Here is a 23888-nt window from a genome sequence, read left to right as displayed (position 1 = left end):
AGACTTTTGGAGACTCGTTCTTACTCTTCTTAGCGAGCCGCGGGGGCCGGAGGCTCGTTAAGAAGAGTAAGAACGAGTCTCTATATTTAGCGATTTTTCAGACCCCCTTTAGCGACTATTTTTCAAAAAGCGACTGGCGACAAATCCAGCGACTTTTCTGGTGTTATTGGAGACTTTTGGAGACTTGTTCTTACTCTTCTTAGCGAGCCGCGGGGGCCGAAGGCTCGTTAAGAAGTGTTCATTTAATAATCTATTATTGTTCGAATATTCGAATAATTGTTGCAGCTCTATTATGCAGTACAACATAATATCATAGACACAGGGTTTCTTTCCTTTGTCCTTTTTACTCTCGTTTTGCTCCTCTCCTCTTTTCTCACCTTCTCGCTTCACCTCATCACATTTATTTGCCTCTTCCTTTCTTTCTCTTGTTCCTTTCCTCTCTTCTATCCATCTATCTATTATTCTCCATCTGCTTTCTCCTTATTTTTTCCCACCCTGATTTTTTTCCAGTGGCAGATCTGCCAGCACTTTTCTAAGTACAGGAGAGAAAATAGAAAGCTGCCCTGAGGAGAGACTTCACATATCAGCTCCTATTTACACACAGTCACAGCTGTCTGCTGGCATTTACCACACAGTTTTTAATAAAACATTCGGAGCACAGCAAGGAAATGTTAGAATATTTTTGAAAGTCAAACTAAAAAGAATGTTGATTTACAGCATTTTCCTACCAGGGAAATATATAAATAGTGAGTAAAAATATTCTATTCTCATGAAAACCATGCAGTCAGTGAGCTAATATTACATTGACACAGCCTTTATGAGTAATACAGCCCCGATTATTACATCAGCTGTCAAACTAATAAGCACCATTCACCTGTTTGATCACACGTTTTAATACACACATCATTTTACCTTGACAATATTGGCAAAATCTTTAGAGGAGTTTCTTCACGAAACACAGGGAACGGCATATTTTATATGCAAATTTCAAGTTTTCACAACTAGAATAGAATTAACCCTGTGGAGTGTCCAAAAGCTCCAAATAATCCAGACTTGTTGCCTCCATCAGACTAGAAAACAAAGCAGCGTGGAGCCCTACTGTAAATTTACCTCTAAAGTTCTGGCTGTAAACTCCATGAGGCCAGTTTCAGTTTGATGATGATATACCAAGTAAAACTGGAGACAAGCTCAAATAGATTTAGTATCAAATGATAGAACTGGATGGAACCCTCTTATATGTTAGATTTGACACCTTTGTTCACATTTGACACATTTAAAATTCTTTATTGAGCATGATAGTGATTTGAAAGTAAAAAAAAAGATGAAAAATCACATTTTATGTTCGACTAAAGGACTAAAAAAGACACAGAATGACCAAAAGGAGACACAAAAAGACACAAAATGACTAAATAAAGACACAAAATGACCAAAAAAGACACAAAATGACCAAAAAAAAACACAAAAAGACACAAAATGACCAAAAATTATACAAAAAGACACATTATGACCAAAAAGAGACAAAATGACCAAAAAAAGACACAAAAAGACACAAAATGACTAAATAAAGACACAAAATGACCAAAAAAGACACAAAATGACCAAAAAAAGACACAAAAAGACACAAAATGACCAAAAATGATACAAAAAAGACACATTATGACCAAAAAGAGACACAAAATGACTAAAAAAAGACACAAAATGACCAAAAAAATCTCATCAATCTGCGCATTTTTTCTCGTAGATTTGCCGCTTTAATCTGGTAAACTTTTTTCTCAAGATATTACCCCCCTCCCCCGGGTCCGTATGTTGTTTTTTTTACACATTCTGGCAGTATGTAATATCCTCCAATATTCTCTAGGGTTGAAATTTGGAATTTGCAAGTATTTCGATGAGTGTCCTATTAAGGGTTAATCAGGTGCAGACTACCAGAAGTTAGGTGTTGCAGTATTGATGTATTAAACCAGCATGAATGACATTTCCTTAACTGTTTTAAGTGGGTTTTTAGTGGTGTCAACAATAATTGATTCGGTGATGCATTGCAATGCAGGGCATGCACGATTCAAGTGCCATAATCGATTATGTGCGCATCAACACATGGCTCATTTGAATATTCAAATGAGCCATGTGTTGATGCAGCACAGGTAAGCTAGCGGGACAAGCTGTTTTGATATGTTGTGACTGAAGTATGTGGTAGTATTTGACAGGACTTAACATTTACGTTTTTATAGAAAGTACTATTGATAGGTAATTACCATTGTACTAGCCTATTTAAAGTCGACTCGTTAACGTTGCATTTTTGCGTCATGAAAACTAGTAAACTACTAATATATTTAATATATTGTGCATTAATGTTTCTTGGTGAATGAGAATGTTAAGGTATTAATCTGAAAGGTATTTAATGACATTTATGTCAAAAATACAGGAGAGTGATGATGCGCACATAGCAGCCAATAAAATCTATTGTTATTAGGCCTATCTGACTGCTTGTGTTGCCTCATGACTGACGAAAAATGTCCCTTGTTGTGTGCAGTAGAATTGTGATGCATCGTAGAATTGAATCGAATCGTTACCTGGTGAATCGTAATCGAATCGAATTGTGAGGGCAGTGCCAATGCACACCCCTATGGGTTTTCCAGTGTTTTTTGAACTGAATAAGTAATGGAACCAGTGATTTTGCAAGATGTTATGAGTCCATATGATCTGTAATAACCCTTGCATCTCTCTTCCCTTACAGATGTATGTGACGTGCACGGTGCAGGCTAAAGGCACCCGTCTGGCCAAGCCGGTCCTGTCTCTGGGGCTCATGTGTCTGGCCTTCCTCACCGGCCTGAACCGCGTGGCTGAGTACCGCAACCACTGGTCGGACGTCATCGCCGGCTTCATCATCGGCACCGCCATCGCCACGTTCCTGGTGAGACACATGTTCACACACACTTACAGATGCATAGGTCAGACATAGGTCTTCTTTTTACTGGGTGCTGGTCCTGGAAGGGGTACCACCACCTGGGGACTCTGTGGTTCTTCTGGGAGACTTCTAGCTCACATGGGCGACGATGGTGTAACCTAGAGGGGGGTGATTGGGAGGAACATTGGGAGTCTGATCTGAACCAGAGTGGTGTATTGTGATTATTGTAATTGGGCTTCTGTGCTAGTCACTGATTGGCCAACAGAAACACCATGTTGGAGCGTAGAGTTGTTCATAAGTGAGCTTGGTACCAGAGCACTCTAGACCAGGGGTCTCAAACTCTAATTACCTGGGGGCCGCTGGAGGCAGAATCAAAATTATTAAAAAAAGACACAAAATGACAGAAAAAAACTAAATTACTTAAAAAAGACACAAAATGACCAAAAAAAAGACACAACATTTCTAAAAAAATGACACAAAATGACTGAAAAAAAGACACAAAATGACAAAAAAAAGACACAAAATGACTGAAAAAAGACACAAAATGACTGAAAAAACTAAATTACTTAAAAAAGACGCAAAATGTCCCAAAAAATACACAAAATTACTATAAAAAAGACACAAAATGACCAACAAAAGACACAAAATGACTAAAAAAAGACACAACATGACAGGAAAAAACTAAATTACTTAAAAAAGACACAAAATGTCCCAAAAAAGACACAAAATTACTATAAAAAAGACAGAAAATGACCAACAAAAGACACAAAATTTCTAAAAAATGACACAAAATGACCAAAAAAATACACAAAATGACTGAAAAAAAGACACAAAATGACAGAAAAAACTAAATTACTTAAAACAGACACAAAATGTCCCAAAAAAAGACACAAAATGACCAACAAAAGACACAAAAGTGACTAAAAAAAGACACAAAATGACAGAAAAAACTAAATTGCTTAAAAAAGACACAAAATGATCAACCAAAGACACAAAATTACTAAAAAAAACCCACAAAAAGAAAGAAAAAAACCAAATTACTAAAAAAAAAGACACAAAAAAATACACAAAATGACAGAAAAAACTAAATTACTTAAAAAAGACACAAAATGTCCCAAAAAATACACAAAATTACCAAAAAAAGACAGAAAATGACAGAAAAAACTGAATTACTTAAAAAAGACACAAAATGACCAAAAATGCAGTCATGGAAAAAAGTATTAGGCCGTTCCTCCTCAAAGTGTAACACCATCTCTGTTGCTATGGTTCAGTGAAATCTCCCCCTTTTAGTATGTAAGAACTCATCTAAAACATGCAACTTACAACAGGTGTAAGACACTGGAAAAGCCTGAACATTTACCCTAAAAGTCCTTGTAAAATGCTTGAATTTAGCCACTGAAAAAGTGTACGAACCCTGAGTAAGAAAACAGAATACGCTAGTGGAAATAACTGTTGAATGAAAACAAGTGTTGAGCATGACTCAACTCTGTTCCTGTACTGATGCACCAATTAGTTCTCTGCATTATACTGAATACTTGCATCATATTGTAACTGGCACCGTGTGCCTTTTATAAGGCCTTTATATTCTATATATCAAGGCTTGTCTTCCCCTCACAGCTGTGCTGCTCACTATCATGGAGGAGACACACAGTGATGATGAGTGGGCCCAGATACATACAGCAGGTTTATAGCAGCAGCTGCAGGAGATAATCTGTCACAAAAAAGACACAAAAAAGACACAAATGACTGAAAAAAGCCACAAAATGACCAAAAAAAGACACAAAATGACCAAAAAAGACAAAATGAGAAGACAGAATTACCACAAAAAACCACAGAAGACACAAAATGACAAAAAAAAGACACAAAATGACCAAAAAAGACACAAAATGACTAAAAAAGACAAAATGAGAAGACAGAATTACCACAAAAAAAACACAGAAGACACAAAATGACCAAAAAAAGACACAAAATGACAAAAAAGACACAAAATGACCAAAAAAGACAAAATGAGAAGACAGATTTACCACAAAAAACCACAGAAGACACAAAATTACTAAAAAAAAGACACAAAATGACCAAAAAAAGACACAAAATGACCAAAAAGAGACACAAAATGACCAAAAAAAGACACAAAATGACCAAAAAGAGACACAAAATGACCAAAAAAAAGACACAAAATGACCAAAAAGAGACACAAAATGACCAAAAAAGACTAAATGAGAAGACACAAATGACTAAAAAAGACACAAAATGACTTACAAAGACACGAAAAGACATGAAAAGGATTCAAAAATGGATGAAATAACGCTCTAAGACTCCATAGAGTTAAATAGAACGAGTAGACACACAGTGAAGATGATACATACAGCAGCAGCTGCAGAAGATAATCTCTCCCTCTTTTTTCTCTTTTCTCATCCTCTCTCGTCCTCTTGCATTGGACAGAAAAAGGCCAGTGCATGCTTTGCTGTGTCTGCAGGGCCTGGAGAGAGAGAGAGAGAGAGAGAGAGAGAGAGAGAGAGAGAGAGAAGGGAGAGACAGAGAGAGAGAGAGAAGGAAGAGGGTGTGTGTGATAAGAACACCACATCAGTAAAGGACAGAGAAGGAAAAACTAAACAAGGCAACACTCTTTAATACCAGAGAAACTGAGAACCGCTTCAAACAAACAGCTGCCGTTATCAGAGAGAACAGTGAATCAGAAAGATTTTCAATAAAACGCCAAATTTATCAATTTAGAGCAGGGATTAAATTACCTGGGGGCCGTTGGAGGCAGTATCAAAATGACCAAAAAAGGACACAAAATTACAGGAAAAAAGACACAAAATTACAAAAAAAAGACACAAAATTACTTAAAAAAAAGACACAAAATAAAAAAAAAAAGACACAAAATTAGTTAAAAAAATGGACACAAAATGACAATAAAAAGACACAAAATGACCATAAAAAAGACACAAAATGACCAAAAAAAGACACAAAATTACAACAACAAAAAAAGACACAAAATGACCAAAAAAGGACACAAAATTACTAAAAAAAAAAGACACACAATTTGTTTAAAAAATGGACACACAATTTGTTTAAAAAAATGGACACAAAATGACAATAAAAAGACACAAAATGACCAAAAAAAAAGACACAAAATTACTAAAAAAAAGACACAAAATGACCATAAAAAAGACACAAAATCACCAAAAAAGGACACAAAATTACGGGGAAAAAAAGACACAAAATGACCAAAAAAAGACACAAAATGACCATAAAAAAGACACAAAATTACTTAAAAAAATGGACACAAAATGACAATAAAAAGACACAAAATTACAAAAAAAAAGACACAAAATGACCATAAAAAAGACACAAAATGACCAAAAAAGGACACAACATTACGAAAAAAAAAGACACAAAATGACCAAAAAAAGACACAAAATTACAACAACAAAAAAACACACAAAATGACCAAAAAAACACAAAATTACAAAAAAAAAAAAAAAAGACACAAAATGACCAAAAAAGGACACAAAATTACTAAAAAAAGACACAAAATTATTTAAAAAAGACACACGATTACCAAAAAAAGGAAATAAAGCTGACTTTAGGGGGGGAAATCCTCTTTTTTGGCCGTATTGCGTCCTTCGGTGTTGTAAACTCTGGAGGTGAACCATCTGAATCAGGAATATATTATATACATATTATATATATTAAGGCGTGGTATTTAAATGAGGCTTGTTTCGAGCTGCCACATTTATCAGCAGCGTCCCCATCATCTCTTTTCCTCTCCTCTTATTTTAACATGGCTGCATGAAACAAACAGCTGCCGTTATCAGAGAGAAGAGTGAATCAGAAGCCACTCCTGGCTTTGCAGGGATAACATTTTATTATATGTGCAAATTATCTTGACGAGAGCCTGCTGATATATTGGGAGCAATAAAAGGCTTTAAAGGGCCTGCAGATGGGTTGTGGTGCATAACAATGCACTTTTAGGGAAATAAACTCATAAATGAGGCTTTCTAATTTGGAAAAAAAAAGAAGAAAGAATGAGAAAAAAGGTGCTCAAAGGGAACATTGGGGAAGGTACGCACATTAAGGAACCTACGAGGAACCTAAGATTTTAAATAAAACGGCAGATTTATCAATCTAGAGGTTAGTGATAATGCGTCTTATAACTGATTTACTTGTTGTTGTTGTTGTTTGTTCCTGATTGTTTTATTGTCTTTTGTAATGAGTTATATCAGCTACATCTGCTACAAAAAAGACACAAAATGACAAAAAAAGACACAACAAACACAACATTTAAAAAAAGACACAAAAAAGACACAAATGACCAAAAAAGACACAAAGTAACTAAAAAAGACACAACAACATACACAAAATTACCCAAAAAAGTCACAAAAAAAGACACAAATGACCAAAAAAGATACAAAATGACTATAAAAAAAAGACACAAAATAACTAAAAAAGACACAACAGACACAAAATTACAAAAAAAGACACAAAATGACTTACAAAGACACAAAATGACAGAAAAAAAATGAAATTACTTAAAAAATACACAAAATAACTAAAAAACAAACAAAATGACAAAAAGACACAAAATGACTAGAAAGACACGAAATGACAGGAAAAAATGAAATTACTTAAAAAAGAAACAAAATGACAAAAAAGACACAAAATGACCAAAAAAAAGACACAAATGACCAAAAAGGCAAAAAATGAAAAAAAAAAAGACAAAAAGTAACTAAAAAAGACACAACAAACACAAAATTAAAAAAAAAAAGACACAAATGACCAAAAAAAGACACAAAATAACTAAAAAAGTGTCTTTTTTAGTTAACAGACACAAAATTACAAAAAAAAGAAACAAAAAGACACAAAATGACCAAAAAGACACAAAATGACTTACAAAGACACAAAAAGTGGACTCAAAAATGGACAAACAGCCCTCTGAGACTCCATAGAGTTAAGCAGAACGTGTAAAACATAATTAGTTATATATATATATATAATCCCAGTTGAGCTGGTGTGAGACTCTGTTTGGAACAGAAACACCAGAATAAACTCTGATTGTCTGTTTGTGGTAATGACTCGTCTTAAAGTTTGCTGCCGTGTTTTATGACCCTCCATTCCCAGCATGCACTGCTCTCTAGATAGAATGGGCTGCAGAGGACTCAGGGACTCAGATCTTTTTTTCTGTGCTGTTCTTCTTTGCTCAGCCAACTTGAAATTGGTTATTTCATTTTGAAGCTCAAAGCCACATTTTTCTCCTTATTAGAGCAGCTCATGTAGCAGCCACATCCATCACAGCTACAGTACACGGACCCCCAGGACTCATACGTGACCCACATACTGGGGTTACTCTCTTAATCAGGGATCTCTATTGGTCCTTGAAATACATTTACACACACACACACACACACATCTCTGTGCTCTGCTGAGACACTTCAGTGTGTTGATGTCATATATTTATCTCACTATATATATATTTATCAGGGTTTATACGGGTGCTTGAAATCCTTGAAAATGCTTGAATTTTAATGTTGAATTTCAAGGTTTAAAAAGTGCTTGGACTTTGGATAAAGTGCTTGTAAATGCTTGAAATTCTTCCTGTATTTCTCTTGCAATCTGACTAAAGATAACCGCATTTTCAGTGGAAAATATGAAATATATAAACTGAATAGCCTACAGCCTATCTGAAATGAAAGCCTGCGTCTTCTTGTTTCTGAGATGTTTCTTGTTGCTCTACCCTAGGGGTCTCAAACTCAGATTACATTGAGTTACAATACAAGTAATTTAATTACTTAAAAAAGACACAGAACGACCCAAAAAGACACTAAATTAATTTTTTTAAAGACACAAAATGACCCAAAAAAGACAAAATGACACAAAATGACAAAAAAAAAGACACAAAATTATTACAAAGAGACACAAAATCACCAAAAAAAGACACAAAGTTACTAAAAAAAGACACAGAATTAGATAGATGTTTGGCCCACTTACCTCTATTTCAAATCAGTGTAGCTTTCTACACAAACAGCGCGTCACAACGTGTTTCCACTGGCCCCAAGTGGCCAAAAAAATCTGCCATTTAAGGTTTAAATCATGGGTCTCAAACTCAAATTACTCCTCTGGAGGCAGTATCAAAAAAATTACCAAAAAAAGACACAAAATGACCAAAAAAAGAAACAAAATGACTAAAAAAAAACACAAAATGACCAAAAAAAGACACAAAATGACAGAAAAAAAAACAAAATTACTATAATACAATACAATACAATACAATATATAATATAATTACTAATAGCTGATCTAAAACATGCCATTTCCAACCGTTGAAAGGTCCTGGAAAAGCTTGAAAATGGACCTGGAAAGTCCTTGAAAAGTGCTTGAATTTGACCACTGAAAGAGTGTACGAACCCTGATGTGTGTGTGTGTGTGTGTGTGTGTGTGTGTGTGTGTGTGTGTGTGTGTGTGTTCTAGGTGGTGTGTGTGGTCCATAACTTCAAAGGAAAGTTACTGCTGAGTGAGGAGTCTCCAGCAGAGCAGAGGACCAACACAGCCATGTTGAACATGGGCCGCATGGAGAGTCCTCTGGAGAAATATATCGCCTCACAGGTCAGTGGAGCACACACACACACACACACACACACACCTGCACTCACAATACACACCTCTTCATGCTGGAATAGTGCAAGTCTGAATGAAGCAAACAAGATCTCCAACTGAAACGACAGAATAGAACATTTGTCAATACCGACACAATAACGACACATATAGATAGATAGATAGATAGATAGATAGATAGATAGATAGATAGATAGATAGATAGATAGATAGATAGATAGATAGATAGATAGATAGATATACTTTATTTATCCCAAGCTGGGAAATTACAGTGTAGCAGCAGCATTACACACAGAGACAATGACAACACAATTAAGTAAAAAGAACAATCTAGGCATACTTCAAGCAATAAAATATAAAAATACAATAAAAATACAATAAAATATAAAGTGTCTAAAGAAGGAGTAGAATAGAATTCCAGTGCAGAATAAATATGAATATACAGTATAAAAATGTTGGTGCTATGAAACCAATAAGGTGCAATGAACAGTGTGCATAAAAACACATAAAGTGCATAGACAGTATGTAATGAACCAGGTTATTATTTGTTATTGTACAGTGTGATGGCATGTGGCAGGAAAGATTTTTTATATCTGTCCCATATGAGCTTATATTTGTCAAAAAACAGCTATCATTATACATACCTGTTGTAAAAAAGGCTGCAGTTTTAGTGAATTTAGGCTACAAAATTACTGACCTAGGTTTAGGTTTAGGGCAAAAAACTTCCTGGGTAGGCGTAAAAAAAAAGAGAGTTTAAACAGTAAATAAATGTACGTAAATGGCGGAAGTGAAGTAGTTACGAGGGTGACGTGAGCCACGGAAGTTACATAAAAAAACGTAAGATATGTAAAAAACACAAGTTATTTTAAAAAAACGTGAATTATGTAATATTGTCAATAATATCGTTATCGCAAAAATACCCTGAAATATCGTGGTAATCTTTTAGGGCCATATCGCCCAGCCCTAGAATAAACACCTTTTAAGCAGGAGACGGGGTTGAATCGGACTGATAAAGTATCCAGTGACAACTCAAAGTCGTGACATTTGATTTGGCAGCACACCTGGACAGGTTCAGCCAAGGAGAATGTAAAGTGACAGGTGTCAGCAGCAATCACTCAGCAGCAGATTACACATGAGCTGGTGTCACTGTTCTCAGCACGCTGGAGGAGCTTCAACTGACAAGTAAAGTCCGAATGAGGAAAAAATGTTGAAGTCACGAGAAAAAGTCAAAATAACGAGAAAATAGTCAAAATAATGGAAAAAAAGGTTAAAGTCACGAGAAAAAAAGTCAAAATGACAAAAAAAGATGAACTCGTGGAAAAAAGGTTAAAATTAGGGGAAAAAAGTCGAAGTCATGAGAAATGATTCAAAATGAGAAAAAAAGTTGAAATCGTGAAAAAAAGTCAAAATAATGAGAAAATAGTCAAAATAATGAGAAAGAAGTTGAAGTCAGAAGAAATTGTCAAAATGAAAAGAAAAAAGTTGAAGTCACGAGAAAAAAGTCAAAATGACAAAAAAAAGTTGAAATCATGGAAAAAAGTCAAAATAACGAGAAAAAGTTGAAGTCACAAGAAAAAAGTCAAAATGACAAAAAAATGTTGAAGTCACGAGAAAAAGTCAAAATAACGAGAAAATAGTCAAAATAATGGAAAAAAAGTTAGTCACGAGAAAAAAAGTCAAAATGACAAAAAAAGATGAACTCATGGAAAAAAGGTTAAAATTAGGGGGAAAAAGTCGAAGTCATGAGAAATTATTCAAAATGAGAAAAAAAGTCGAAATCATGAAAAAAAGTCAAAATAATGAGAAAATAGTCAAAATAATGAGAAAGAAGTTGAAGTCAGAAGAAATTGTCAAAATGAAAAGAAAAAAGTTGAAGTCACGAGAAAAAAAGTCAAAATGACAAAAAAATTGAAATCATGGAAAAAAGGTTAAAATGAGAAAAAAGTAAAAATCACGAAAAAAAAGTCAAAATAATTAGAAAATAGTCAAAATAATGAGGAAAAAAGTTGAAGTTACAAGAAATTGTCAAAATGAAAATAAAAAACTCATAATGAGAAAAAAAGTTGAAATCACGAAAAAAAAGTCAAAATAACCAGAAAATCGTCAAAATAATGAGAAAAAAGTTGAAGTCACGAGAAAAAAGTCAAAATGACAAAAAAAAGTTGAAATCATGGAAAAAAGGTTAAAATGAGGGGGAAAAAAGTCGAAATCACGAAAAGTATAACATATAGAAAAGTATATATATTAGAGCTCAAGCGCCACCAACAGGTCAAAGTTGAATGTTTATTCACTTTTGACCCGTTCATCCATTTTTCACAAACGAGGTATCACTGGAACCTTTGGGCCAATCCCAGCTCAATGGGGTTTTTCAGCCATATTGTATTTTCCGCCATCTTTGATTTGACCAAAAACCTTCCATTAATGTTATACTTTATTACATTATCAGGGTTATTACATTATCAGGAATTTATTACATTATCAGGTTCTACATGCCATTACATCACTAATGAAAAAAAGTCTATAACTTAGGAATTGAAACAGTTGTTAGTTGTAACTTCCCATTTTCCCAATTGCATACAAATGACTTTAAAAAGTCTATATATGTTGAGAAAGTGCCCATATTGGTCTAACCCTGTAGTAAAGTGTATGTTTGTGTTTGTGTTGACATCTGCTGTGGATAAACTAAAGTTCAATGTTTCTAGATGTCAGCATTTGCATATTTTTACATAACACCGACCATGAGCCCTATTAAAGGGTTCAAGTAGCAATGTCTAACTTCTAACAACACACCTACACAAACACACTGCTGTAGGAGACGGATGATGAAGATGAAGAGTCTTCCTACATTAAGGAGCGCCTCCTGGCCTTCCTGGACTGGCTGCAGAGTATCGACTGGTTCCAGTGTTTCAGAAACAAAAGGCAACAAACTGTGAAGTGCTTTCAAACCTGAGATAGATGCCAAATCTCTGGACACATCTCTACTCTACCTTTCGTTTTATTTCCACACTTGAATCAGACTGATACGACTGGCTGATGTTGTTGTCTAGATCTGGTCCAGCCTCTGGCCTACAGTGTAGCAGGGTATATAGGCTACAGGCAACAGTTAGCAAGCTCCATATAGTGGGAAAACACAGTTTGAACTAATACGAGCAGCCAATTAGTTGCCTTTGTTTTAGCAATTGCTGCATTATGGTGGCCCTGAGGGCTCACAGCAACTGCAACTTATAAAACACATGGAAATACACAAAACACAAGCAAACTGAGAAAACATCTTCGTCAGTTTGACAACACGAGCGTAGCATTTAGAAAACGAGCTGCAAAGACCACAACACAACAGAAGTGTTTCCAGAGGACACTTAAAAGTGATGCACACGTCTGGACACACTTGTGATATTATCACGTTATTTCAAGATAATTATAATTTCACGTTATAACTTTATAATGTAAAATTATCAAGTTATTTCCTGATAATGATATTTTCATGTTATAACGTGATATATATCGTTAGCCCGCTAGCCCGTATCAATCACATTGCAGTTAAATAAATCAAATAAATGAATGATTCAGGTTTTAGTAGAACTTTCTTAATGGCGAAGAGTTGGTCTTGGTCTTGCTAGCCTGCTAACGTTAGTACACTATTGATCGCCGGCTAACGTTAGCACGATATGATCAGCCGCTAACGTTATAACGTGAAATTATCATTATCTTGAAATAGCGTGATAATATCAAACGTGTCCAGACATGTGCATCACTTTTCGTTCACGTTATTTTAAGATAATGATAATTTCACGTTATAACGTTAGCGGCTGATCATATCATGCTAACGTTAGTCGCGATTGATAGCATGCTATTGTTAGCCGGCGATCGATAGCATGCTAATGTTAGCCAGCGATCGATAGCATGCTAACGTTAGCAGGCTAGCAAGACCAAGACCAACTCGGCGCCATTAAGAAAGTTCAACTAAAATGTGTATCATTCATTTATTGGATTTGTTTAACTGCAATGTGATTGATACGGGCTAGCAGACTAACGCTATATATCACGTTATAACATGAAATTATCATAATCTTGAAATAACATGATAATATCACTAGCGTGCATCACTTTTAAGTGTCCTCTGGAAACACTTCTGTTGTGTTGTGGTCTTTGCAGCGTTTTTTAAATGCTGCGCTTGTGTTGTCAAATTGATGAAGATGTTTTCTCAATTTGCTTGTGTTTTGTGTATTTGCATGTGTTTTCTTAAGTTGCATTGCTGTGAGCTCTCAGGGCCACCGTACTGTATGCATTGTCACAACTTAAAATATGAATAGCCTTTTATTATTAATATTAAAAAACACTAAGCTAGACTTCACTAAATGTATGTAAAATATGTCATTGCCTTCTGAAGTTTGAAGAGTTAACACTAGTATGGTTTTGTGGTTGCTATGGTTACAGTTTGATTGTAGTTTGGGTCAAAAATAACTCCTTGGATGAAACAGTGATCTGTTATTGAAATCACATGCCTTGTTAACCAATGAATCCACCTCAATGTCTCCTGGGAGGTTTTACAGCTCCAATAATGTCACATTACTTCCACTACATTCTGCTTCTGACAGAAATAATAATCATAATTCACACCACCGCCAGAGGTCCTCTTCACTTAACAAATGACTGATGCTGTTGTTTTGCCGTCTGCTGTGTTCTTCGAGTTTATTCTGTTTGAATAGAGGAAATTTGGACCGTACTGGTTTTATTTGAACTTTCAAAGCTCCCACTGAGGTTTTCAAATGATGCTTCCAGTGTATGTTGTCATATTTTACGACGTCATCCCCCTCCATAAATCTAATTTATGATGCTGTTAGATTGCTACGCCACCCCTTCAACGACAGCAGACAGTTTTTTGTCCACAGAGCAAATTATTTTGAAAGGCTAAAATCCCACAAATATGGATTTAAACAGAATATTTAATTAGATAATACTATTCAATCTATATTTTTGTCATTTATTTTACATTTTTGGAGTGTACAACACTTATTGTAAGTACAATTATTGGAACTTGATGAAACAAGTTGTAAATCTTCTACACAGCCACTGGAATCTAATTCTACAAATAGTATGATTGTAATATTAGTGTTGCATCATCTGCAAATGTACAAAGATACCAGCTTTTAAAGGAATGAATAGATATTCTACAACAATTCTACAATGTAATTTAGCAGACGCTTTTATCCAAAGCGACGTACAAATGAGAGTTAATACAACACAAGCAAGGAGGAAGCCAAGAAACAATGCAACTAAACAACTAAAACATCTCTCTGTCTGTGCATTTATATATATTTTTATATTATATTGTTACTTTTAATCTAAGTCCTTTGCTATCAGTTTAAAGGTCCATTCTGACCTCCTGAGTGTGTAACAGTCAGCTTCAAGCCAGAGACTCCTTGAAAAGTAACAACTTGATACTTTGGGATTTGAGAAGACACAAATTACCCCAAAAATGATTCAAAATTACCACGGAATGACAAAATATTACATGAAATTAAGCAAAAAAGGACTCAAATTGACCACAAAATGACACAAAATGACCTAAAAAAGAAACAAAATGACTAAAAAAATACACAAAATGACCAAAAAAGAATAAAACACATTAATACATGAACACTTTAACACAGTGGAGACAGAGCTGACTTCCAAAATGATTTGGCGACCCCCAGAAATCATCTCGCGACCCCAAATTTGAGTGTCCATGCTGCGAAAGAATTTTATGTCAAGACAACAAAGACAATGGAGTTAACCGAAACTTCATTGAAGTTACATGAATCTTACAATTTGACTCAATATTTTAACTTAAATGACTTTTTACACAAATCGTTGTTGTATTGAAAAGGAAAAATTAGTTATGTTAACAAACAAGCAACGTTGGGTTCTACAGTGTGGATATCCAAAAAAAGTAGCTTTCTCATGTTGATTTAGAATTTGAATGTCAACATTATGAACAAAACTTCAAAGGAAATACTTTCGATGGCATTATGGACGTTCCCATTGGTCCGTCTTGTTTTGGGGGCTTGTAGTCCATGTATTTGTTCTTCTTCTGTTGCTTGCATCATTTTGACACACATGCTGTCATAAGAGGGACAACATGCAGGATTAAGGACCACATGGTAGAAGATAATACACAAATACTCAGCGTCTTAAAAGCTTTTCTCTTCAAGAAATGATATCAGTATTACACAAGTTTGATCAACTTTCCCAAAGGATGATACTGATAGGTTTAGTATTGAATGTGTCTCTGAAGTGTTCAAAAATAGCCACGTGTGTGATCCTTATGTATTTTTGTTCCAGTTGGAACAGTAACTTGGCTTCATGCTTATAGGACAGGGACTTCACAACACTCACATGGTCATTAATTGTCTGTAAAAAGGTTGTTTCCTGATCATATTTAGTAGGATTGTTCAGAAAATGCAATTAGTAACCCTTTACTCTTAGTGACTGACAGAGACGGTACACAATATCAGCCAGTTGTTTCACATCTAAACATATTTCTGTTATGAGGATAAGTCTTGTTAAGTACAACATGGCTTTCATTTCTGTCAATTTAGCTTTAATTCTGTTGGTCACAAAAACAGTGCACTCATCACTTCAACAGATGAGATAATAGAGAGCAAACCGAATGATGTGTTTTTTGTAGGCCAACCCCGGAGTAGCATCGCCATGGGGTCTATTAAGAATTCACCTATGGGATTTTTTCATTGGATTTCGGGTTATTGCAGAAAATAAGCTCAGTGGGAAACGTTTTTCTAGCCTTTTTTTATTTCCTGTACAGTGAGGGTTTCCCCACCAGTCAGATGCTCATTTAGCAACAATAGTCGTGTTTCCTTTAGGGGGAAAGTCTCAGGCCACGCCCTCTCAAATGTCAGACACTCACTCTGCGTGTCTCCATTACAAAAAAAGGCTCCAGAGGGATTTAGAGACTCTGGAGGTGACGTTTGGTTTTCAATCATCACGTAATCACTTAGCAACAGTTTCAACAGTGACGTCACATACCCAACGTATTAAAACTGTGCACAACATCCGCCATTGATCAGAAAGCATGGCAAATTATGCATAGCATCTCCGCTGATCATAAACAAACCAGCATGGCTAATTATGCATAGCATCTCCGCTGATCATAAACAAACCAGCATGGCTAATTATGCATAGAATCTCCGCTGATCATAAACAAACCAGCATGGCTAATTATGCATAGCATCTCCGCTGATCATAAACAAACCAGCATGGCTAATTATGCATAGCATCTCCGCTGATCATAAACAAACCAGCATGGCAAATTATGCATAGCATCTCCGCTGATCATAAACAAACCAGCATGGCTAATTATGCATAGCATCTCCGCTGATCATAAACAAACCAGCATGGCTAATTATGCATAGCATCTCCGCTGATCATAAACAAACCAGCATGGCTAATTATGCACAGCGTAGCCTCTGATCATAAACAAACGGGCATGCTAACTGTACACAAAGTGTCCGCAGCTGATCGTGAATTAACCGGCATGGCTACCTGTGCACAGTGTGTCTGGTGCTTGTTGTAAACAAATAGAGATTGCTGTACACATTGTACTGCTACAGAGCTAACTGTTAGCCTATTAGCACTGTGCTACTGTGCACCTTGTTCCGTGATGCTGGACTGCACTATGAAAGGGCAGAAAATGCGAGATTACTATGAACGCCCTAAGGCGAAGAGCTGGCACAGATCTTTCCAGCAGCATAGCAGATTTGCGGGACCGCACTATGAAAGGGGCTTATGTTTTTTGTCGCATGTGACTACTCGCTACTTCACCGGCTTTTAGAAATGGCGCGGATTGTGGTGTCGAGTACTACGTCACATCCTGCTTAGCGTTCTATCCAATCAGCAATCCTGCTCTTCCACAGGGCCGAAAAAAAGTTCGGACAAACCACCGCTCAGGCCGGCTCATATTCAAATTAGAGGCGTTTCAGTGAGTGAGACCTGCCTCATTCTGGGTATTGGACTGTAATGGAAACACCCCAAATAATCTGGATAAACTGTCAGGTTGTTTACAAGCATCATGTTTTTTGCGCTGCCTGGCCTATTTTTAATGATGTCACTGTGATGTTATAACTGTGATGAGTACAATGTTTTTGTGACTGAAAGAATGTGGAATTTCCTTTGAACAAATCAATGAATATTGGTCAACCATGGTCCTTGGGCCCACTGACCACCCATCTGCTGGGCTGAGTGATCTTGGTCCACAGTAATCAAACCAGCTTGTATCCAGTGGAGAGGAGGAGGCTGATGCAGCCACATGTAACCCTGTCCAGTGTGTTTGGCATGTGTGGTTGAGGTGCTTTTTCTCTTTTCTTCTGAGTGAAATCTCTGCTTTTACATCGTCACCATTCAAAATGCCAGATGTAACAGCAGCATGTATCTATTTACTCTAACCCGCTGTGTTGTCTTTTTTGCTTCCTCTAACAAGATACACATTTAGCAGCTAAATGTAGAAAATACACCGCTTCTATCTGATGATTCAATTCACAGGTTCCTGCTGAGGGAGTCTGCGCTCAGTTGTCTGACAAAGAAACAGAAAATCTCACACTCTCACCTCGGCTACAGCAGGCTTGGTGGAAAATTGCCTGCTCTAAAAATAGCTCGGTATAAAGATGCCTGAAAGCTAAACAAGCCACAGTGAACAAAATGCCAGGGCAGGAAAGAACCTTTTGGGCAGGAAAAAAATGAATCCCACTTTTTTATTTAGTTTTGTTTTTTATTTTGTGGAGTGGAGTGCTGAACCAAGCTGGAAGATGCCATAAACATACATTAGTGCCAATTGTACCAAATCTTCTCTGTTGAAAACTGCACAGATTTAGGATCTGTGTTCAGTATATCACCCCTCGTTGAAGCTTGGACTACTGCTTGTTTTCCTACAACTGCAATTCCAAAAATTTGGGACGCTGTATAAAAAGCAAATGACAACAGAAGGATCAGAATTCAGAGTTTTACCAGTTTAAACATAAAATATACTCCCAGGTTTGCAAGGCTTTTTGCAGCCGCTAAACAAATAAGGCCAAAACAAACCGTGTAATTCTCAAAGCACCCGCACCGAGGCTGAATTGCACCCCTAACTGCTCTGCCAAACAAATTACATCTCGGTGCTTTGGTTCTGCTTGCACATATTTAAATGAGGTAATATGCATACATTTGGTGCAAAATCGGCCCCTTTCTATGCAAATCAGCCTCATTTAAAAAAAAAAAAAGTCCAATTCACAAACACAAGCGCTAACAGCCACATACAGATAGAGTGAAATTGTTAGCGTCTTAAGAGAGCGGCTGGTAAATGAAGCACATTTATAAGTACAAATATAAGATAGACTCAAACTTCTTTATTTTGGGATTCAGTGACAGGACTCTCCTCTCAGCTCCCCTACCTGCCATTTTTGAAAATACATGAGAAATTAATGAGGTAATAAAGGTTTCTGGCTTAGTCTGACTCTCGTGATGTCCACAGCTGATAAGCTCACATATGCTCACTGTGTGAAAGTGGACTGTGTGTGTTATCTTTAGGATGAGTAGAAGAGCATCGATCTTATCCCTGAAGACACACTAACTGGATCTTTGCAGTTAAAAACGCAGAGTCCAATCTCTAAAAATTAGCACAAGCCCAGCCCAAGAATGTGTCAGACTGGGAGATATTCAGGGCTTCACCCCTCACTACCCACATTTTAATCTCTAGTGCATTTATACTCGGCCACTTGGATAATTGCAATCATTTGTAAAAAAGTATCAGAGACCTAAAATTAATTAACCCTTCTAATGCACAACATGGGTCAAAAAATGACCAACATTCATTCCACATGTTATTTAATGCTGCTGTGTGTTTCTGTGCTCTATCTTTTGATATCAACTTATTTTATGATTGAATATTCCAAGTATTCTTTAAATAGCTTGTTTTTGATGACAACAGATCATTATTTCCATTTTGCCTCTCATATTTTATGAAGAAAAACGTTTTTGTATTGTTACATAGCTAACTACTTGGCTAAGAAGCTTGCTAAGCTAGCTACTTAGCCAAGAAGTTAGCGAAGTAGTTAGCTTAGCAAGCTACTTTGCTAAACATTTAGCCAAGAAGTTAGCTAAGTAGTTAGCTTAGCAAGCTACTTAGCCAAGAAGTTAGCTAAGTAGTTAGCTTAGAAAGCTACTTAGCCAAGAAGTTAGCTAAGTAGTTAGCTTAGAAAGCTACTTAGCTAAAAAATGGATATGGGTCATTTTTCACCCATGTTGTGCATTAGAAGGATCGTGACACAAAAAGGGGATTTATTAAAAAATGAATAAAGGAAAACATAAAATTAGAATGTATGATGATCAAAAACAAACCAAGAAGAGAGCAACACATGTTTACTAACTGCCATTGTCTGGAAACCATATTGAAAGGGTTTTTTTAATGAACAGCTAGTGCTGTATTTTTTCTGAAAAGGACAGTCTCAGTAGGACAGTCTCTCCTCAGCTTAGCTACTAGAAGAAGCAGTGATAACAGCAGTCTCCAGGCTTTTGTATTTACCCCTCCCCCTCTTCTCTTCTCTCGCTCCACAATCAAACAGACTCTGAGGTTGGATTAGAGAATCAAAGTTTCTACACAGCAAAATCTGTAGTGTTGTTTTTTCAGTGTTAATAATTTTGAGTTGGTTTTGGAGTTCTTTTAAAACTTGTAGTGATCAAAAAGCTTCTGCCAGCGTTGTTACATGTTAACACCTGAGTTAGATTCACTTCAGCTGGAGTTGATTTTCACATTTTGTGACTTGTATGTTCGGTTAAAGACAGAATGCACTTTTAATGTATCGTAAAACAAAACAATGAATGTTAATTAACACATTAGTAAAAGGAAATAGCATGATTTTACGGTTAAAAATACACTTTAATGTGTCAAAGTAACACAATGTATGTTAAAAATGAACACTCAGTGAAAGGGAGCAACATGATTTAGTGTTGAAAATACACTTTGAGTCATAAGATATCACGATATATGCTAAAAATTAACACTCAAAGTGAAAAGGAATAACACAATTTGGAGTTAAAAGTGCATTTATGTCGTGTCATAAAATAACACCTAGGGTGTCAAATATTTAACACGAATAAAGAGTTAAAATATTAACACTTTTCAAAGTGTAATTTTAACTCAGAATCCGTGAGAACTATATAAACTCAGAAAAAGTGTTAAATTTAACACTCTGTGAGCTGAATTAACACTCCTGATTTTGCTGTGTAGCCTCCATGAACAACCCTCCCCTGCTGCTGCTTCTTACTGCCGCTGTTTTGACAGTTTTGCATGCTGTGTTGGTTGCTAATCAGGCCTGGATCACTTCCTGTATGCAGTGCTTTGATATATGTTCAGACCTTCATGACAATGATTGGAGTGCTGTGATGGTGTGTTCTGTGGGTTCTTAGATTAAAGATTAAAGGGAAGCGTGGTGTATTTCCATTGATGTGGCCATTGTGAATCTATGAATCATGCTGACTTCTTTTTATAGGAAAACATATTTTTGGGCAAGGTGTGTAAGCCTACAGCTTTCAAAATCAATATGATTTCTACATGAATCTTTACAAATGCTTGTCTCGAAGTAAACACAGATTGAACCTGCCTGGAATGGCCGTTATGACTAACTCTGCTTGTACAATTTGCTTCCACAAATCTACACAACAGAGGTGGTCGCTATGGTGATTACGTTCTTAACCCTTTGATGCACAACATGGGTCAAAAATGACCCTCATTCATTCCCTTCATGTTATTTAATGCTGCTGTGTGTTTCTGTGCTCTATCTTTTGATATCAACTTATTTTATGATTGAATATTCCAAGTATTCTTTAAATATCTTGTTTTTGATAACAACAGATCATTATTTCCATTTTGCCTCTCATACTTTATGAAGAAAAAACGTTTTTGTGTTATTACATGGCTAACTACTTGGCTAAGTAGCTTGCTAAGCTAACTGCTTTGCCAAGAAGTTAGCTAAGTAGTTAGCTTAGCAAGCTACTTAGCCAAGAAGTTAGCTAAGTAGTTAGCTTAGCAAGCTACTCAACTGAAAAAAATGGATAGGCTATAGGTCATTTTTGACCCATGTTGTGCATTAGAAGAGTAGTGACACAAAAAGGGATTTTATTAAAAACATAATAAAGGAAAACGTAAAATCAGGATGTATGATGATCAAAAACAAACAAATTGAGGAAAACCTGGAATACGGAATGATGAAAATCATTAATTGCAAATATATAGAACATAAAAACTAAAAACATATCGGGTCACTTTAGACCCATGTTGTGCATCAAAGGGTTAATAACACTTAACGTATGTTGTTGTTAGACTTTGTTCTAAGCTAACGCTAGCCCGCTAACCGTATCTATCAGATTGCAGTTATACAAATAAAATAAAATAATGATATATGTTTAAGTTGGTCTTGTTGGTCTGGATAATGACTAGCAAAGAGTTGGTTCTTCTCTAGAACCAGTTTTCCTGGCCGAAAGTTGGTTCTCTGGCAGTCGAAAGGTAAAGAACTGGTTCATGATTTGGACTGGGAACTGCCTTGGTCGAAAAAGTGGTAAAAGAGTCACAATGGCCAAATTTATGGGAATTTCAAGAGCAAGAGCAGTTTAAATAAAGTTGTCATGGTAGACCAACCTGATTACCGTGTTTCCATTGTCGTCACATGTTTTTTGTGTTTTTTTTCCCGCCTCCCTGCAGAATCACATCGCCTTCGCTGAGGTCACATGACGTGGAGTCGGCTGTGTGGCAAACCCATTGGACGTCCACGCTCTTCACCGTCCAATCCAATTAAATCAGAGTGCAGCGCTTTCCCCATTCTCTGTGTGTGTCTGGTCTGGTACGTTGTTCTACGTTGTCTTTATCAGGACCCTGTTGTCATTTGCAGCTTCTTGTATCTAAGGGAAGAAAAAAAAAAAAAAAAGAAAGAAAGAAGAGTCAGTAACCCAGCAGGCCAGGTTGCTTCTGCCTCTCCATCTATGCACTTATTCTGAATTCTTTGACTCTCACCTCCCAAACGAAGCTTGTTGTGAGGTGACTGGTTGCACACTGTGGGACACTCGAAGAACAAGTGAACAACTCGATTTCACCACCTCAACTCAGCCAAGGTCTAATATCTCCTCCTGCTTTGGTTTGGTTATGTTGTGTGTAATAAAATAACTGGAAGTAATGAAAGTTGAAGTAAAATGTGTGTCCAAAGAAAAGAAAAACCCTCTCTTGTTATGTTGCTAAAGTTCTGTCTGTGCATTTATGACATCACCTTCATAACAATTAGGGGGGGGAGGGGCTGTGAATATATGACATTGACTGCTGAGCCCATATTTATCAAAGTTACTGAACTGCTGCACTTGAATGACAGATATAACTAAACATATTCTAAATGTATTTAACCCTTTATCGGGCAAAGAACTATATTTGGTAACTTCGGGTAATATTTCGAGAAAAAAGTGGCAAATTTACTAGATTAAAGTGGCAAATCTACAAGAAAAAAAGTCGCAGATTTAAGAGATTCAAAGTGGCAAATCTGTGCGAAAAAAGTCGCAGATTTACGAGAAAAAAGTGGCAAATTTACTAGATTAGAGTGGCAAATCTACAAGAAAAAAAGTCGCAGATTTAAGAGATTTAAAGTGGCAAATCTGTGCGAAAAAAGTCGCAGATTTACGAGAAAAAAGTGGAAAAAAGCAACTTTTTTCTCCCAGATTCACCACTTTTAATCTCATAAATCTGCACTTTTTTTTCTGGTAGATTTGCCACTTTAATCTCGTAAACTTTTTTCTCAAAATATTATTTTCGTATGTTTTTTTTTACACATTCTAGCAGTATGTAATATCCTCCAATATTCTCTAGGGTTGAAATTTGGAATTTGCAAGTATTTCAATGAGTGACTATTAAGGGTTAATGTCTTTTGATTTTAAAAAAACTCTCAAATGTAAGAGGGCTTTTAAGTTGCTAAAGATTAGCATATTAGGGTCCTTGATGGATGTGATACATCTGTTGCAGCTCTCATGTTACCTGTTGCACCTTTTTTTTTCCAATCATAAGTAGTGCAAATAGGGATAATACATTCATTCAATATCTTTAACCGCTTATCTGAACTCGGCTCACTGGTAGCTGATCCTAGACAAGATCATAAACAAACCAGCATGGCTAATTATGCACAGCGTCTCCGCTGATCATAAACATCGTGATCGTGAATTAACCGGCTTACTCGTTCTTTACTTAAGAGGAAGTAAAGAAAGAGTCTCCAAAAGTCTCCAATAACACCCGAAAAAGTCGCTGGATTTGTCTCCAGTCGCTTTTTTGAAAAATAGTCGCTAAGGGGGTCTGAAAAGTCGCTAAATA

The 23888-nt window shown here is 36.1% G+C and overlaps 1 protein-coding gene across 1 annotated transcript in view; it reads left to right on the top strand.

The window, feature by feature from the left end:
- Positions 1 to 23062, top strand: part of plppr5b (phospholipid phosphatase related 5b) — an 86259-nt gene extending 63197 nt beyond the window's left edge. Inside the window, exons 4-6 of the mRNA XM_059326912.1 lie at positions 2735 to 2911; positions 9377 to 9511; positions 22248 to 23062. Coding sequence (XP_059182895.1) covers positions 2735 to 2911; positions 9377 to 9511; positions 22248 to 22277 — 342 coding nt within the window. The 3' untranslated portion in view covers positions 22278 to 23062. The remainder of the gene's footprint in view (positions 1 to 2734; positions 2912 to 9376; positions 9512 to 22247) is intronic.
- The last annotated feature ends 826 nt before the right edge of the window (positions 23063 to 23888 follow it).

This window comes from Centropristis striata, chromosome 23, assembly GCF_030273125.1.
Source record: "Centropristis striata isolate RG_2023a ecotype Rhode Island chromosome 23, C.striata_1.0, whole genome shotgun sequence".
NCBI lineage: Eukaryota > Metazoa > Chordata > Actinopteri > Perciformes > Serranidae > Centropristis > Centropristis striata.
The sequence above is the reverse complement of the archived record's forward strand: the minus strand, read 5'-3'. Positions and strand labels throughout refer to the sequence as shown.